General features: G+C 35.1%; 1 protein-coding gene across 1 annotated transcript; it reads left to right on the top strand.

Annotated features, from left to right (window-relative positions):
• The first annotated feature begins 832 nt into the window (after nucleotides 1-832).
• On the top strand, nucleotides 833-10,009 carry LOC126967786 (protein ABHD11-like). Its single transcript, XM_050812482.1, has 4 exons — nucleotides 833-876; nucleotides 2,283-2,768; nucleotides 8,242-8,609; nucleotides 9,671-10,009. Exons 2-4 carry the CDS (start codon nucleotides 2,367-2,369, stop codon nucleotides 9,807-9,809), a joined length of 909 nt encoding a protein of 302 aa, XP_050668439.1. The 5' UTR covers nucleotides 833-876; nucleotides 2,283-2,366; the 3' UTR covers nucleotides 9,810-10,009.
• Nucleotides 10,010-19,592: the final 9,583 nt, after the last annotated feature.

The raw sequence follows: 19,592 nt of genomic DNA, 5'->3' as shown, positions 1-19,592 counted from the left end.
TTTAACCTCGCACAAAAATTTTCCGATCCATTTTTCTTTTTTATAAGGTTAAATGTCACTCACTGAGCATGAAATCACAAAACGCTGACAGATCCAGGTGGAGCTTCAAGCGCCATTTTGATAAAAATTTTGCCCGAAATCTCGGAGACCATTATTGTAGACAATAAATTTTCTTCTTTTATTTCCTTTAAACTTTTCTGCAAAACTTACTGTTTACGATTTTGTGAATTTTTAAAGAACCGGTTTTTCTCACGGACTTGTAAAAAAAGAAGGACTCTGCGCCATGTTATTACCAAGTGAAGCACTATTTTTCCTCCCTTAAATAATCATAAATCCGCAAATACTTTTATCTAATTGTTTTTACACTAATTCACAACGCACGACGGCAATTTTAAAATATTTTATTGCGACGCAAACTGATCTGTCACAGACGATGGCAAATCTCATAATAGCGGCCGATCGGCTTGAATTAGTGTAAGTGTATGCGTGGGGCTATGTATATTACACGTTTACTGGCTTGTTTTGGTACCTCACTGTTATGTCAGGTGACACGGAGTACTTATTTTTTTACTCGTCCGTGGTTTTTATATCTAATTTTATACTATAACCAGATATAACGCAATCTTATCAAAATTCAGCGGAGCACCTGGTCTAGAGCACATACATTTTTAATTCTTAGAATTCGCTTTTTATTATGTATTCCTGTGTGTTCTAATAAAATAAATAAACAAATAAGCAACGTTACCAATAACAACATGTTTACAACACCTGAATCGTAATATTAATAATTTTGCAAATGGCAACGCTATGCCTAAAATATAATAAGTACCCAGTCCTAAGCAGATGTTGTTGACAAATGTTACAAATAGAATATTGGTAAGTAAATACCTACTTCTAAAATAATACATCCATTTTTTTGGTAAACTAATAGTATTGTTTGTTGTTTTAATAGTTGAAGTTGCACAAAATTGACAAATCGCCATAATATTGACACAAATAATTGCGTGAAACTATAGTTTTGAATATTTCTGAAGGTCATAATGTATAAAGCTAAAAAAATAATAGGAAATGTGAGAAAAAACAGATGTTACGAATTAAATTCTAGCTTAATTGGACGTAGTTCCTGAAAAACGATCCAAGCCACAAACATCACATTTTAAGGAATTCATGTTCAAAGTTTAATAAATATTAGTGTATTCCATACATGTGGGTTGGGCTACTAAGTCATGATGTTATTTAAAGAGTGACAGTAGGGCTGCCATTTTTTGTGAGTCAGCTAATATGAATCACGTGACCAGTTTTGTTCTTAGCTCAATTTCGACATGATTATGGTTTGGAACGTTTTTCTGGAATTACGTCCAATTAGAAAAGCGCTTCGTCGCCTCTTACGACACCCTTGGGCCTGGGACTTCCCTATTCTTTTTACGCCCCAGAGAAGCAGAATTAAATAGAGATAATTTTTTGTGCTATAATTGATAAAACAAAATCAAACTAATACGATAGACAGTTACGATATTTAAGTGGTACTTATTTTAAAAATAACAATTCACCATCAATAAATGAAGTGTGGAATATGGATATATATCACCGCGCTGCGCGATTATTTCGTTTGTCCGCTTCCCGCTTCGTACTTCCGCGCCCCGCTAATAATAAACACGCGTGTAATCCGTGCGTCAGCGTGGTGACCACGCGTTGCGTAATTAATTACTCAATTATGGGTTTAGTTTACTGACAAGTTAATTAATATCACGTCCTCGACTACCCTTACGGCCGTTCCCAATATTCAGTCTATCTTTTACTTGAGATAAAAATCGTAACTAACGTTGACTTTTCTGTCCCAATAAACTTATCGACGGTAACTCACCTTATCCCTACACGCTGTCTGTCAATGGGACGACGTATAGCTTACCAGCGATAGAAGTTTGTATGGAAATTGCAATTCACGCGTCCCAGTATAAGGCGATAAGAATATCGGGACAGCTTCAGATTATTGACAGCTAATTACTGACAGTAGAAGTTAGTAATTTATCTCTATCTGTAGATAGTATATTGGGAACGGCCGTTAGTGTCTCAATATCTATAATGTATCAATATCAATGAGAACGGAAAGTACGCATTTATTGACAACTTGCGAAATTGTAAAGCAAAAATAGTTTATGTATCATTTCGTTATCTGAACTCGTGAGGAGACGCGCGACTATCTGAAGATACTACAATAGCAGTACATTTGGTACTTTATGGAAAAATGTTTAATTTTAAAACGTTATATACTTTTGTTTCAGAAGCACCGAACAGCCACCAACTCGCCGAGATTTTGATTAGTTTAAAGCATAAAATATATCTTATCGTAAAACTCTAAGACAAAAATGTTAAAGAATTGTTTTAAGCTACACAATTGCTACAAATTGCAATCTCCTATATATGTGAAATTTTATTCTAATAATGTTGAGACCGTAGACCTAGCTTATAAAATACACGATAGCCATTACGTGGATCCCTCAAAACCACCCTTAGTCACCTTTCATTCTGTTTTGGGATCAGGGTCTTTGTGGGATGGATTGGTTAAGGATGTCCAAAAGGAAACAGGAAGAAGGGTCATTAATGTGGACGCTCGATGTCATGGAAATAGCCCACGTACAGAGTCGGTAACTTATATAGAAATGGCCAATGATTCGATGAAGCTATTAAGAAAATTAAAAATACTCAAATCTTCAGTTATTGGGCACAGCATGGGTGGTTTTACTGTTATGGGACTATCACTGCTCTTTGTAAGTTTTGTTTTTATTTTTCTCTTAATAATGTTACAATATACCAAACTAATTCGAAAACTAACTAGAAGATGTGTGTGAACTTGGAGATGTCAGTATATTTTTTTGGTGAAATGGACTGTTTGTGAGATAACTTTTTTTTCTACTTCTAAATCGTATAAATAAAATTGATATTGATGTCAATTGCTTCAGCAGAATACAATCTTATACACTATGTTTTTTTTTTCGGAATATTCCTTTGCCTGTGTAAATTAATCATTGACGTACAAAAATCAACTAGACTCACAATCTCGCTCAAACATTGTCTGAAGTAAAACTCTGCCTACGCGTCTAGCAGAGTTTTCATTCAATTGTGTTGCGATCGCGCTTTAATACAACGCAACGCAATGACGAAGTGTTATGTGAAAAGGTATTAACAAATTATGGAAAATATAGTTTTTACTTTCCAAACCCGCTAATAATAATAAAGCCATTTTATTCCGTACTAAAACACAATTAACATTTAGAAACCCAGAATCTTAAGCTATAAAGTATAAACGATAATATGTCTCTTAGTTCGGCGTGCTGATTGGCAAAGGCCTCCTCCAACGATTTCCACTCTTTTCTGTTTTAGGCAACTCTTCTCCAGTTAGGTCCTGCTGTCAATTTTATTTCATCTTCCCACCTTGTGTGCTATCTTCCTCGATATCTTTTGCCATCTCTTGGATTACATTCTGTAACTCTTTTGCTCCATTCCCACACTTTATCTCGCATCATATGCCCTGCCCATCTCCACTTTTGTTGGTCGATTCGTCTCAGTATGTCGGTAAGTTTCGTAATTTTTCTTAGGCCAGTGTTTCTTATCTTATCCTGTAGTTTACAACCGGCCATACTCTCTTGGTTTCTCTCTCAATGCTTTGGTTAGGGTCCAAGTTTCGCAGTCACATGTCAAGGCAAGGTAATATGCAGGTATTGAAACTTCTAGTGTTTATGTACATACTAAAGTCTTTTGACTTCATAATTTCTTTTAACGACCAGTATTTTTTTCAACTCGTTGCAATCCTGAGATTGATTTCTTTCGTCATTTGAGCTTCCATAGAGATGACTTGGACTAGGTATATGTAATTTTCAAAATTTTATAGAAACTTGTCTTTGATTTTTATATTGAGTTTTGTGGAGTAAGTCATTATTTTAGTCTTGCTGGTGTTCCATTTTAGTCCAACCTTTATGCTCTCTTCTTCCAAATCGTTTACCAAAACATGTACTCAAGGTTTTTAGGGCATTCTTCAAGTAATGCAAGGTCATCGGCAAATCGTAGATGGTTCAATTTTGATCCATTTATATATTCCCCTGGCATATTCCCTATTTGGGGTCGGCCCTCCTGATTCAAGATCGCCACTGTTTGCGTTTTTGGGTCATTACTGTCGTTAGGCCTAGCATCGTCATGTCTTTGTTAACTGTTCTAGTCCAGGTCAACTACCTGGGAGTGTGGGAGGCCTCTGCCTCTCTTCGCCTCATCCATATCCATGACTCGTCTCGTCATGTGATGTTCGTCCCTACGCATTACATGCCCATACCAGCGTAATCGGCCTTCCTGCATTTTATGATGTATAGGTGTAATTTTAAAGGTGCCTCGGATTTACTCATTACGAATTTTGTCTGACCGTGTAACAACCCAGTAATATTTTTGCTTCGGTGACATGCATTTTTTGTTCGTCACTCTTTCTCGTTCCCCAGCATTCGGATCCATATAGCAAAGCTGGTCTCACTGCTCGTTTGTACACGATGCCCTTAGTTTTAATTGGCATTTTTGCGTCACATAGAACACCGGTAAGAGATCTCCACTTCAGCCATCCTGTTTTTATTCTATTTTGAATATCACTTTTGATATTGACTTTAGTGTTAATAACGGATTCGAGATATTTGAATTCGTCTACTTTATTCAAGGGGTTTCCCTCGATTGTGGGTGGTGGCTGGGTATATGTGTCGCTTTCAGAGAAATTGCAGTGCATATATTCAGTTTTCTGTCGACTCACTCTTAGACCTTTTCCCTCCAATGCTACCAGCCATGCTTGGAGGCTTCTTTGAAGTTCCGGCAGTGGTTCCTCTACTAGGACTTCATCATCCGCATATAAAAGTGTCCACGGGGCCGTTTTGAAGATCTTTGGTGATGTAGTCCACGACGATGTTAAATAGCAGGGGACTCAGTGTAGATCCTTGATGAACGCCGACTTTCACTTCGAAGCTGTTACTCATGCCAGCAGGTGAAACAACTCGTGTGGTCACGTTTTTATACATGTCTTGGATGATACTTATGTACTGTTCCGGTACTTTTTGGGCCCTGAGTGCTTGCCACATGAGCTGACGAGGTATTCGGTCAAAAGCTTATTCCAGATATATAAAGACCATATGCAGATCCTTTTTAAGCGCTTTTACTTGTCCATTAGTATCCTTAACGTATGTATTGCATCAATAGTGCCCACCCTCGCAGTAAAGCCGCACTGATTGGTGAAATTGTTGTGAGTTTATATAGTCTCTTGACCATAACTCTTTCCCAGATCTTAAGGGTATGTGACGTCAACTTGATCGCTCTGTAATTTCCACACTCTGCTTTGTTTCCGTTATTATTGTAGAATGGTATCATGTTGCTCAGTCTCCACATGTCTGGCATAGTTCCTTTAGATAAAATCAGGTTGAATAGTTTCGTTAGCCATTTTACACCATAGGCACCTGCTTTTTTCCATAGCTCTGCAGGTATTTCATCAGGGCCTGTGGATTTGTGATTTTTCATTGTAATAATAGCGGTTGTAGCTTCAGTAGGTGCAATCGCTTCTATAGGGCTAGAAATTGGAGAAAGAAGTGATATTTGATTTCATTCTTCATTTAGTAGTTTTTGAAAATATTCCTGCCACCTGTTATTTACGTTTTTGTCTGTAGTTAATATATTTCTTGAAGTGTCATTGATGTATCTGTTTTGTTTAAAATCTTGTGATTGTTTAAACTGTTTCTTGGCTATTTTGAAAATTTCTTCATCGGTTTCAGCATTTTGAAGTCGAGATATACGCGCGTCCTCTGATGGTGCTTTTGCAATGGCTATAGCTCGTTTCTTCTTTTAATATACTGGGTTTTATCCCATTCCTCTTTTGATTCTTGCAACTTTTTAAAAATGGCTTTCTTTTCGGCGAGCGCTTGCTTAACTTCACTAGACCACCAACTAGCATCCTTGTCGGTATTTAGCTTACTGCCTTTCGATATCCGGTGTCTTCTTTGCAATTGATAAAATGTGGGCGTGTAAATCATTCCATGCTGAGTTGGCGTCTTTTGTGTCATAATCATGCTGCTTATTAGGACCTCATTAATTTATTTTATTTTATTGGAGTTAGTTCTTCTATTGTTCCTCTGATGAGTTCATTTGTGATTCTGTCTGTTCCTGGGGACTTCTCCATCTTTTGTCAAGAGTCAAACTCTTAATTGCTTTTTCGACTTCACAAGATTAGATAACCGCTATAGTTTCTGATTCTGTTTCGTTAGTTAGTTGATTTTTTCATGGTAATTTAAGTCATTATGGTAATTTAAGTCTTGATGAACGTACGGTTGACGGTATAAGCTAGTTGCTATGTCGCTGATGTTCTCTCTTATCGTGGTACTCTTTGACCTTTTCTTGAGTTTAGGTGTCCATTCCTTGCATGTTTTTCGTAATTCTTTCAGTTCAGTTTTCAGGGCTTTGTTCACACCTAATTTTCTTTGAATGTAGCTTTCCAAAGTTTACAATTTCTTTACTTTACGATCTTTGCGTATGCTTACTGTTATTTTTTAACTAATTCTACAATTTATTTTATTTTTAAGGTACTTTTATTGAATCAATAATCTGGTGCAAGTGGTTTTGGGTTGAATTGTATAAACTCATTCACATTAATCGATTATAGTGATCGATATCCCATTTTAATCGTCAATTTTAAAATAATGAAAACTTTAATTATAATAAATAATCTTTAATTATAATAAACTTTAATTATAATTTAATTTTGAGATTTCTCGTTTTCTAGATTGTGAATTAGGCTAATTTGGTATATTTTGAAATAGAAATATTAGACAACTTTTTAAATCGATATCTCAACTTATTACATTTTGGCCCAGAAAACCCCATCTCCTTTGTTTTTTAATTAGGATGATAGTATATTGTCCTTTATTAGTAACATGGACTAGTATAAAAAGAAGGACTCGCGCCGTGATATTAGCCTTTATGCTAGTGTGTGTGCGATTACGGGGGATACCAGTTACACAATTTTTTTCTCCCTTTAATAATCCTATATCCACAAATACTTTTACAGTATTGTTTTTAAACTTTATCACAATGCACGACTGCATTTTTAAAATATTTTATTGCGACACAAACTGATCTGTCACAGACGTGGTGTATTGTGGTACAGGCTTGTATTAGTGTAAGTGTGTGCGTGGGGCTATGTTACACCTACACGTTGTTTGGTGCTTCACTGTTATGTAAGATGACATGGTGTCCTTCTTTTTTTACTCGTCCGTGATTAGTATTAAACAATTTCGTAACATCGAGTCCCAACGAAAGATGTCGAAGAACTTTAACTTCTCGCTAAGAAAATTGCAAATTTTCGAAAATTGAGGAAGTAATTGGTTTTAATTACCTACTTTTTAGAAAATCTAATTTCATCCGATCTCGACGTTTTAAAAGGTCCTAGGAAGCTTCCCTGACTATTCGACGGATGAACTGCTCGACCGATTTCATCGCGGTTGGCGCTTTTCGAATGGGATTGACCAAACTTAGATTTTGAATACAATTCGGACCGATTACAACGGGAGATTATAAAAATCTCAAAAAACTACGAGAAAATTTTTATTCGTGTTTTTTTGTGATACCTTTTAAGCGGCTTTACCGATCGATTCGAAAAACAAAAATTAGCTCTTAACATCAAAAAACCTCATCGATCGCCATCAAGCCGGTCAAAATTGATTCGTTTTTGAGTTATCGTTGATGAAAGAAAACCGAAGAAATATATAAGAATTCATTATATACCTCACGGACCAGTAATAAAAGAAGGACTCCGCGCCGTGATATTAACAAGTGAAGCACCGTTATGCTAGTGTGTGTGCGGTTACGGGGGATACTAGCTACACAATTTTTTCTCCCTTAAATAATCATATTATATGGCCACAAATACTTATATAGTATCGTTTTTACAATTTTAAAGAACGCACGACGGCATTTTTTTAAATATTTTAGTGAAACGCAAACTGATCTGTTACAGATGATGACAATTCTCGTAATGGCCGCCTATCGGCCTGTAGTAGTGCAAGTGTGTGCGTGGGGCAATGTAGGGGCTTGTTTTGGTGATACATAACAGTGTGTAAGGTGACACGGAGTTCTTATTTTTTACTAGTCCGTGTATACACCTATGGCTTCTTGTTGTTGTTTAATAGTGTTTTATTTGTATATAATATTTATACATTTTTTTTATTTTAGCCTGAGCTAGTTTCCAGTTTAATAGTGGTTGACGTTTCTCCTGTTAAAATTCGAGTACCGTTACCGCTTATATTTTCTGTTATGAATTGTATGTCTTCTGTTCCTTTGAAGTCAAGTATGACAATGTCAGAAGCAAGAAAAGTAGCAGATGATAGCTTAAAAATCCTCATACCGAATGATAATGTGAGAAACGATTGCACTTCAACTTTATACAGGACAAACACAGGAGAATTTGCTTGGAAATCACATCTTCCGACGTTAATAAATAAATTTGAATCTGAATTAGCACACTTTCCGCGGGATTTGAAAGGACTCCAATATTTTGGTCCCACTTTGTTTATCTGCGGAGCCTCGTCGCAATTTGTTGAGTAAGTACCTACCAAATAGCTATTATTACTAATGTATAGATAAGATAGGATTTCCATTCTTAATTTTGCTATAATTTTAATCTAAAGTTCGCTGCAACAATAAAACAATAATATGTTGTCAAACCAGACCGTATAATACGCAACGTTAGAACACGTTTACCTACAGTCAAAGAATATGTAATAGTACAGCATTCTCCCGACGAAAGACTTCCGATCTCTTTTGCTTGAATTCTCGTATTGTTAAGCCTCTCTAAGAAAAAAGCGATACACTCGATTGTATGAGACGAGCTGTGATTGATAGATTGACAGATGACGGTTATAATCTTGTAAAAAACGGAGATAGCGGAAGTCCACTACGTTTTAAACAACTCTTCGCTTTCAGACCTAGCGAAATTAGCCGAAGAGCTGTTTCAACTGATTCCTGCCGCGGAATTCCACCTTCACACGACACGCCACAAGTGAGGATATCGTTCCAACCATCTGGATGTATGGCGGTCCCCCACAGTGCGGTTTTCAGGGGCGATACGACATGGGTACCTTCAAAAAAAGACACACAGGCAGGAACCTTCCTTAAAGGCCGGCAACGCTCCTGTGATTCGTCTGGTGTTGCAAGAGAATGTAGGCGGCGGTGATCACTTAACACCAGGCACGGGTACGCTCGTTTGTCCTTCTTTTCCATAAAAAAAATCCAACGCCAAGTGATCTAGCCATTCAGAGAGCACTGAATTCCAGAAAATTTAGGCAGCTCTACGTTGCACGCAGTCAAATGGTTTGAGCTAATATTGGGGTACCCCAGACCGCAGATGCTATCAATATTGTTCTTGTGGCCGGACCAACACTTTGTAGAGCGCTAGATGTGGGCCGGCTTGAAGAATCGCATTTTGGAATGAGGCCTCAAATCTCATAACAAGTGACATATTAAATTAATTATATTCTACGACAATCCACTACGAACTAAAGAGTTCCAGTTTTAAAATGATTAAATAACTTTTATAATTCAGTAGCCCGGTCCAGGTAAATATAGTGCGCTCTATGTACAAAATTACCTACACTATTTTCAGAAAGGACGACTTGCCGGGCATCAAAGAATACTTTCCACAAGCTGAGGTTATCTTTATAGAAGGTGCAAATCATTTGGTGCAGTTTGAGAAGCCAAAGGAATTTCGAGAAACTTTGTGCAAATTCTTGAATGAGAAATGATTGTCTTTTTTAACTTATCTCATATTCAAGTCACCGTCCTTAGCAATTGTAAGCAATGGTTTGCTGTCCCATTGGAAATCAATCGTGTCGCTTGGATAGTGAAGAAAATTTCAATAGTGTTGGATACTTTAGAGTAAGACGATTTCACGTGGTAATAACGTAATTCATCCCTTTTTTAAATATATAATATCAATAATAAAGTTGTTTAATTTTATTTTATTGTTAAAATATTAGGAAAGCTTACAGCTAACATATATTAATTAATATATAGCTACATTCTGAAAATTTGTAGCGGGCCTACAAAAGAGTCAATCTCCTTTGTCCATATAATATGGGCCCAGGTTGTGCCAGACAATAATATATTTTATAATTATAGATACATTTTTACATTCAGTTTGGGACTAAAACTAAATTGCTTCCTATTTCGAGGTTTTTTTCATTTTAAAAGTACTTTATATTATTGAAATAATAAAATATGACTCCATTTTTTACTCGTAGACATGTGACTAGTAATGTTATAATCAAATGGATTGTTGTTAGTCGAATCATAATCGATTATGAGCATATTCATAGCATCTATATTTAAGAAAAAATCGATTATTTTTGAAAATACCTCTTTATCCATTTAAAATTTAATCGGAACAACTCGTCATACAATTGTGTGGGTCTGTACTCTGTGTCGGTGGTTTCAAATTTCAGTGTTATTTTTGTGTACAAAATACAATACAAATCGTAATTCGCAACAGCAACGGTCAAATTTATTTAATTTATTTTCATTACCATACCGTTGTTTTGTAATACAAAACACATACTGTTTCGTATCAAATTGTGGGCCTACGCGTCCTGTGACTATACATATGTATATGCTACTTTTTAAGTGTTTGAGGCTTCAAGTGTCAAGAGCTCATTGACTCTTAAGTCTTTTGCGTTTCATGTAGTTATTTTCATTTACTTTACTTAGTGCTCTTTCCAAGTATTGAGCTGCATGCATACCATCTTCAATTGGGCAGTGGGATTTATTTTAAAGAGCACATGCAATGGGTTGGACTTAGTATCCCGTAGCACGAATTTGGAGGTAAAAAATATTGTAGTTGATAGAGCTTTAGTCCACGATTATAATGATACCACTCTTATTTCAACTTAATGCACCGTATTCAAGAAAATAACGAAAATAATGTAAACCTAAAACGGGTAATAAACGTGAATAAACACTACATAAGCGATGACATCGCGGCGGGAGGCTTAAAATGATTTTAGTTTCTTCGTAAAATATTTGGACAGGCAAAGGGTTCAAGCCCATAAAGCCATAATGCATGAACAACAGTGAAATGAAAAAAAAAACAAAAACAAAAGAGAACCTTAAAAGTAGACATTATTTATATTAATTTATAATATATATATATAAAGATTATTAGTTAATTATCGATAAAATTATGGATTGATTCCAACCATATGTATTTATTGTTTTGCCAGCTCTGATATTACGTCATTACTTGATTATGTTGGTATCAAGATTTAGTACAATACAATACAAGATAAATTACTCATTAGTCATTATTTTCTTTGGCACTCCCGTCTCTTGAACGTAGTGTTTAAGTTCTCTTTGATTGTTGTTATTTTGTGTTTTGGGAACAATGATATTTAAAAGTATAGATAGGTTACGTAGACAACATTCGGTGTTTGAAAATGATACACTAACGCACACATGAATAATTTAACATTGCAATAGCAAACTACATTACGATTACACGTCAAAGAAGGATAGTAAATGCAATTATCATAAGCAAAAAAAGGGATAACTCAAATTTGCTAATTGCTTTGTATTTGTATAGAAAAAAATACAGTTAATTCATCAGATATGATTTTTTGATTTGACGTGATTTATGCCTAAATTACGATTCATTCATGAGTTCATGTAGTAAAAGCTATAAGAAAGTAAAACTGCATTGAAATTAGGTAGATAATGTGTCATTGATTATATAAAAAAATATTTAATATTGATTATAATATATAGTCACATTGATGATATCAATTATGTATACATACAATAATAAAAAACATACAGACACCAAAACAAAACCGAAAGGTATCATTTTTACAATTTTACTAACGACGGCTCCCAAAAAGTTTAAAGATTGCAATTATTATTTTTTGCATCTTATACTACACTGGCCTGCAAAAGTAAGTATCACACTTTTCAAATTAAATTTTTTTCTTAACTATAGAAGGTAGAGATTTAAGATTAAAAACGTTTTGTTGCAAATTTTATAGGCTTTAATTCTTAGAAACTAAAATTATACATAAGTAACATTTTAACTTAAAAAAGATAAAAAAATGAAAATAGACATTTTTAGTTTAGTGTAAAAAAATTCAACTAAAATGTTATATTACATGTTATTTAATTTTTATTAACTGGTATTGCCTCCTCGAGCTCTGATTACAGCTTCGAGCCGGTTTGGCATACTGAACACTAGGTTTCGGAGCCGATGTTGGGGAATATTCTACCAGGGCCTGCTTTAGTGCCCTGAGGGTAGTAGGTGGTGGTCTGCGATTTCTGACTAGCCTCCCAAGCTCATCCCAGGCGTGTTCAATCGGGTTGAGCCGTGTGTGGCCGGGCATTATCATGCACAAGCATCGATCCATCACCCATATTTGCTAAATACGGCCCTGCATACTCATTGAGAATCTCTTGAGCATATCTTTGCCCAGTGAGGGTGCCATTTTCTATAGCTACTAGCTCTGTGCGACATTCTGAAGATATGCCAGCCCATATATGTACACTGCCTCCACCGTATTGGACTCTTTCTGAGATGCAGGCTTGAAGGTATCGCTCACCAGGTCACCTGTAAACACTTCGCCTTCCATCAGAAGTGTAAAGGGAGAATCGAGACTCATCTGCAAACAAAATTCTTGACCATTCTTCTTCATCCCACTGCATGTGTTCACGGGCGTATCGCAGTCTCGCTACTCGATGCTGTCTCTCGAGTTTTGGGCCACTCGCTGATCTTCGGGGTTTCAAATTTGCTTCAGCAAGTATTCTTCTCACTGTACTGTCACTAATGTAGTCCCTCCGGGTCTGAAGTAGCTGTTGCTGGACTTCAACTGCATTTTGGTGGCGATTTATTAACACAGTGGAAATAATATAACGATCTTCTCGGGCACTGGTACACCTGGGTCTGCCATTACAAGGTCTCCTCAGATGGTGTCCAGTCTCTTCGTACCTTCGCTTTACCTTCTGGACCGTTCGTACCGTCACACCCACCATTCTTGCAGTGCGACGCATACTGATGCCTAGTTCCAGAAAAGCCATGATCCTAGCACATTCTTCAACTGAAACAGGCATGATAAATAAATGTTATGTGCTTTTTAGCATAAATTTTTAAAACAAGACCCATCGATCTTGAAAAAAATTTAAAACAGAAAGAAAAATGTGGATGGTAAAATTGTAATTCGGAAACGTCCACTTTGAAAAAGGAATGGTTTTGTTTTTGAAGTTTTTTTCAGCCAATTCTTAAAAGAAGGTTACCGACTATAAAGTTTTTATGTACAAAATTAAATTCTCTTTGGAGTCCTTTTTATTTCGAAGGTATATCTTGTGAACTTAAAACGTTATCCCAATTTTAAAAATGTGATACTTACTTTTGAAGGCCAGTGTATTTATGAATGTCTTTATGTTGAGGGTTTATTACAATGAGGTAATGGGAGAAGACGAAAATGATCCATTGACTCTTCTGCAGTTAGCAAGGGATATACTGAAAGGGACAGTGTTACTGAAAAAACTCCTCCATAAACAAATAGCACTCACTGTCTCCATCCGCTACTAAAACTTGATTTAGTGGTTTGTTAGTTCAGCTATCTATATACGCACTTATTTATTAAAAATTGTTACTTTTCGTATTACATTCACTGCAACAACTACTTTTTTACATCATTTCCTAAAATATTCTACCTCTATCATCCCGCAACAGACAGTATAAATATTTTGTCATTTCTGTACGCTAATCTATGATCGGCTTGTCGGCGATGGGCGTTGTCATGGCGACATATTTATTTTGTTAGATAAATAATGAAATCAAATAAAATGTTATAATTCATGATTTCTTAACTGTGGTATGTAATTCTATGAGTCTATGATTTATTTTACTTTCGTAATTAGTGCATCTTCCCATAACACAAGACGGCATTTTAATGTTGTACCTATATCAAATTGTTAGCAATTCTATCAACAACAAACGCGTGTGTACCGTTTTCGTGTCGAGACGAGCGACTGCGACCAAAGGAACCAATTCACTCCATTTAGGCGATTGATTTTCGGCGCTAGTGACATATCTACCTCTTTTAATACTATAATATCATTGTTTGGGATTATATTTTTTGTGAAATTCATTACAAAAAGATAAGATAACGCTTATAAAGCTGGAGCAAATGAATGTGGAAGCCTGTTTAAAACAGGAGCTGGATCTTCTTCTGTGCCTCCACAGAAACTGATGGAAGCTTGATCATATAGAAAATGAGTGCACTATCAATAATTTTTAAAAATGAAATGTATTTATTGTAACTTATCACTGATTTTTTTCTTAAATTAAATTATATTAATATATAATATTGCATTTATTATTACAAACATAGACACATTTATCCCAATATTTACCTACATGTCAAAACCATTCCTTAACCATGTAAGTATAGGTTCGACGATACTTAAAGTTAAGTATTCCTTAGGCCTATAACGGAATGCTTAACCGACTATAAGAGTGAAAATTGAATGCTATCCTGAGTAGCTTTTATTACATGTTTTATTAGGTTTATGTTTATGGTTCATGTCAATAATTAATCAAAATTAATATCTTTTTCATACTGTATTGCTTAAGTGGCAACAACCTATAAATAATATTAACCGTGGCAAATGTCAAAATTGTACGTGCAAGTATTTTGTTAAACGGAGAGGTGGTAAAGCCGGTGGAATCTGTTATAAGTATTTTTTGGCATTAGGCCCGGTATCCACCAAAGCGGAGAGGAGACGAGAGGAGATATCAAATCAAATCAAATCAAAACATTTATTGAAAGTGGGTATATACAATACACTTTTCCACGTCTTAAATATTTACAATAGAATAATGTAATACATTATCGTAAGAACATAAATGTAACAATTATAACAATATAAATGTCAATTTAAAAAATATAAAATATAAATGTCATCGATGGTATTGTACATATAATAATACATAGGCCGCACTAAAAGTATCGGGAATGGAATATTTCCACTGTTCCTGTCATATTAAAATCATTTTAATTGAAAACTCCTTGGTTTTAAAAATCGAATACCATTTATTTATTTATGAAAAGATTCTCGGTCTTATCACAAGGTCTTGTCAAACTTGTTTAGTCGTTGAGAAAATGGAATTGACTCGAGAAAATTCTAGAGCGATGATTTATTATGACTTTCGAAGTGGTTTAACACAAAAACAGTGTGTTGACCGGATGATTTCTGCATTTGGTGGTGAAGCCCCATCCAAAACCACAATTTATCGCTGGTTTGCTGAATTTCAACGTGGACGTGTCAAGCTCAGTGATGATCCCCGTCAAGGTCGTCTAAAAACTGCAGTCACCAAAGAAAACGTTGATGCTGTACGTAAGCTGATTGAGAAAGATCGACATGTGATATACCGCGAAATTCAGGCAACTTTAGACATTAGCATGAGTCAAATACAAATAATATTGCATGAACAATTAGGTGTAAAAAAGTTGTTTTCCCGATGGATACCGCATTTGCTCTGTGAAGAGCAAAAAGCGGCTCACGTTACTTGGTGCGTCAGAACTCTCGAAAGATTCCACGCAGGATCCTCAAATGCTGTATACAACATCGTATCAGGTGACGAATCCTGGATATATGCGTACGAACCCGAAACAAAAAACCAGTCACGAGTTTGGGTGTTCGAAAATGAGTTAAAGCCAACAAAAATTGTTCGTTGACGGAGTGTTGCAAAAAAAATGGTGGCCACGTTTGTCTCCAAAACCGGCCATGTTGAGACTATTCCTCTTGAAGGATAAAGAACGGTTAATGCAGAATGGTATGCTAGCTTTTGTTTGCCACAGGTCGTTTCTGAACTCCGTAAACAGAACTGCAACTGCCGCATCATCCTCCATCACGACAATGCGACTTCTCACACCGCGCACAGAACAAAAGAGTTTTTAGAGCAAGAAAACATAGAATTATTAGACTATCCGCCGTACAGCCCCGACCTAAGCCCTAATGTTTTCTATAATTTCCCTATAATAAAGAATAAATTGCGTGGTCAGAGATTTTCATCGCCTGAAGAAGGTGTGGACGCCTACAAAACGGCCATTTCGGAGACCCCAACTTCCGAATGGAATGGTTGCTTCAATGATTGGTTCCATCGTATGGAAAAATGTGTCAAATTTCGCGGAGAATACTTCGAAAAGCAATAAATACATTTTTAAATAGTAATGTTGTGTCACTTCCTTGATTCCCGAAATTTTCAGTGCCGCCCTCGTACAAAGACGCCTCGACAAAGCAAAGGTAGCAGACCTTTGCTTTGTCACTAAATTACAATTAGTGTTCCAAATTATTTTGTCATGTAAATATTCTTCTATCTTATAATACGTTTTTTGTGATAGTATGCGTTTAATAACAATCTTAAATTTATTCTCACTAAGACATATAATATTTTACTAATAAATTCTACTCTTTAGCAACAAACACCAACCCGTCGCACCCGTTTTTCTCCCATCTTTTTCATACCGCACTGTCACTCGACATATTCTCAAAATCGTCCAACGTGCCACATTCATTTTATTAGATATTTTCTATCTAACCAAAAATAAATTCATCCAAAATGTTAAATATATAATATCAAACGATTACGACAAACAAAATTACTAATGTTGTGATTACATTTCCGTCTATAAAACTCATCATAATACCCAAATGTCCCGCCTTAGATATACACATACCCACACATACCACACACACACACACGGAAGTAAACTGAATGTTATACGTACTCACTTTTTTTTCTTGTTTCATTTTATCTTTAGGAAGCTACTTAAGAATTTTGTCTTGCCTAAAAAATATGAAATCTCTGTTGGCCCATGTTTTTTTGTTATACAATACTTTAGCAAATAAAAAGGCATAGGCCTATAAAATAATTATTAACTTTAGCTTATCTGTACTTTGGATATGCTAATTTATATTTTTTTCTCGTATTAAAATGATGTTTATCACAATTTTTATCATAATTTTTAATATTTATTCGGGCATACATAATATTTTCATATATATATTGCCAGGCACCGTCATTAGGTTATTTTTTGTAAAGTTCTCTCAGTCACGGCTACCAAGATTATAAATACTTCTAATTGCCTTTTTTGCAGTATAAATATAGACTGTTATTTTTTTTGAAAAGTTCCCTCAGTCACGGCTACCTAGATTATAAATACTTACTTCTAATTGCCCTTTTTTGCAGTATAAATATAGACTTATTTTATTTTGAAAAGTACTCTCAGTCACGGCTACCTAGATTATAAATACTTACTTCTAATGGCCCTTTTTTGCAGTATAAATATAGAATGTTATTTTTTTTGAAAAGTTCCCTCAGTCACGGCTACCTAGATTATAAATACTTACTTCTAATTGCCCTTTTTTGCAGTATAAATATAGACTGTTATTTTTTTTGAAAAGTACTCTCAGTCACGGCTACCTAGATTATAAATACTTACTTCTAATGGCCGTTTTTTGCAGTATAAATATAGACTGTTATTTTTTTGAAAGGTTCTCTCAGTCACGGTTACCTAGATTATAAATACTTACTTCTAATTGCCCTTTTATGCAGTATAAATATAGACGGTTATTTTTATTGAAAAGTTCTCTCACTCACGGCTACCTAGATTATAAATACTTACTTCTAATTGCCCTTTTTCGCAGTATAAATATAGACTTATTTTATTTTGAAAAGTACTCTCAGTCACGGCTACCTAGATTATAAATACTTACTTCTAATGGCCCTTTTTTGCAGTATAAATATAGAATGTTATTTTTTTTGAAAAGTTCCCTCAGTCACGGCTACCTAGATTATAAATACTTACTTCTAATTGCCCTTTTTTGCAGTATAAATATAGACTGTTATTTTTTTTGAAAAGTTCTCTCAGTCACGCCTACCTAGATTATAAATACTTCTAATTGCCCTTTTTTGCAATATATATATAGACTGTATATCAGCTGCTCGACCCCACAGCAGTATGCCATATGATATAATACTGTGGAAATAACTAAAATAAACAATATAAATAAGCCGCAAAGCTGTCAGGCTATTTCCACCAAAGTGGAGAGGAGATGTGAGCTAAACTAGAGCTAAAGTCTACGAAAGGATGACGTCAAGTCGTGACAAAAGTTTTATTTAAACTTGCTTGAAGAAGAGGAATTAGAGGTTGAAGAAACACAATTAATAATTCAGTATTTAAACTATCGAAGGAAACAAAGATTCTGCATAAGGTGCCGCCAGGCTGCCCGTCTCTTGATCGCTCGACGCGGCACAAAGTACTATAGAATAAAAGTAAAAAATAAAAAAAAATACGTTTATAAAAACCGACTTCAAAAACTGAAAAGTATCAAATAACTAAAAATTTAATTTAAGACACCTTTACCTTTAATATTAATAAAATACTATTATTTATATGTGCTACCAATTGATAGGTTTTAAGTCAGTGCCAAGCCCTAAACAAAATAAAACATAATATTATACACAGCTTACTTACTGTGAGTATTAAGGTTGTCTGGCCATGCGTGTCTGTCCGCTTGGTTTGTTTTGTTCTAGACGAAGCTATCCGCTCAAAGTCATGCGTGGTGAGTGTAGGTACTTACTACCACATTTGGCTTGGCACCGACTTCAAAGCTATCAATATGTAGCACATACAATAATAGTATTTTATTAATATTAAAGGTAAAAATGTATTAAATTAAATTTAGTTATTTGATACTTTTCAGTTTTTGAAGACGGTTTTTTAAACGTAGTTTTTTTTATTTTTTACTTTTTAGTGTCAGTTAATAATTATAATATATAATCAACTTGAATGAAAACTCCTAAAAAGCCGTACACAAAAACAATTATACCATCGAGGTAAACAAAAAATTTCATAAAAAATATTCATAAAATGAAAACTACTGGGCCAAACTATGTAAAATTTTTATGGGACTAAATGGTATCTATTCTGCATCGAACTTAAGAAAATTTACGTAAATCGGATCATAAATTTCAGAGTGATCGGTGTACATACATAAAAAAAATACCGATCGAATTGATAACCTCCTCCTTTTTGAAGTCGGTTAAAATGCAACATCTCCTCTCCCGTCCGCTCGATCCATTTCCACCGAAGCTAAGCGAAGAGGAGATGTGGAGATAACGAAATCTGATTGGTGGATAAAGTGGATACCGGGCCTTAGACTAAAGTGTATAAACTGTGGTGTATTGTTATGAGGCCAATGCAGCCGACATTATTTGCGTTATTTTTATTTTAAAAAATTTGAAGAAATAAACCTTTTAACTATTGCTTCTCAATATATTATCATTTTACTCATTCATCAATAAAAAAGAGTTGTTATACGAGTCCCGCGTCGTCTAACGGCCGTTCCCAATATACTATCTACAAATAGAGATAAATTACTACCTTCTACTGTCAGTAATTAGCTGTCAATAATCTGAAGCTGTCCCAATATACAGTGCGTTCACAGTTATTTTACCTCTAGCCGTTAGGTTAGCTAAC

The sequence above is a fragment of the Leptidea sinapis genome, chromosome 13 (assembly GCF_905404315.1).
Source record: "Leptidea sinapis chromosome 13, ilLepSina1.1, whole genome shotgun sequence".
In the NCBI taxonomy this organism is placed as follows: domain Eukaryota; kingdom Metazoa; phylum Arthropoda; class Insecta; order Lepidoptera; family Pieridae; genus Leptidea; species Leptidea sinapis.
The sequence above is the reverse complement of the archived record's forward strand: the minus strand, read 5'-3'. Positions and strand labels throughout refer to the sequence as shown.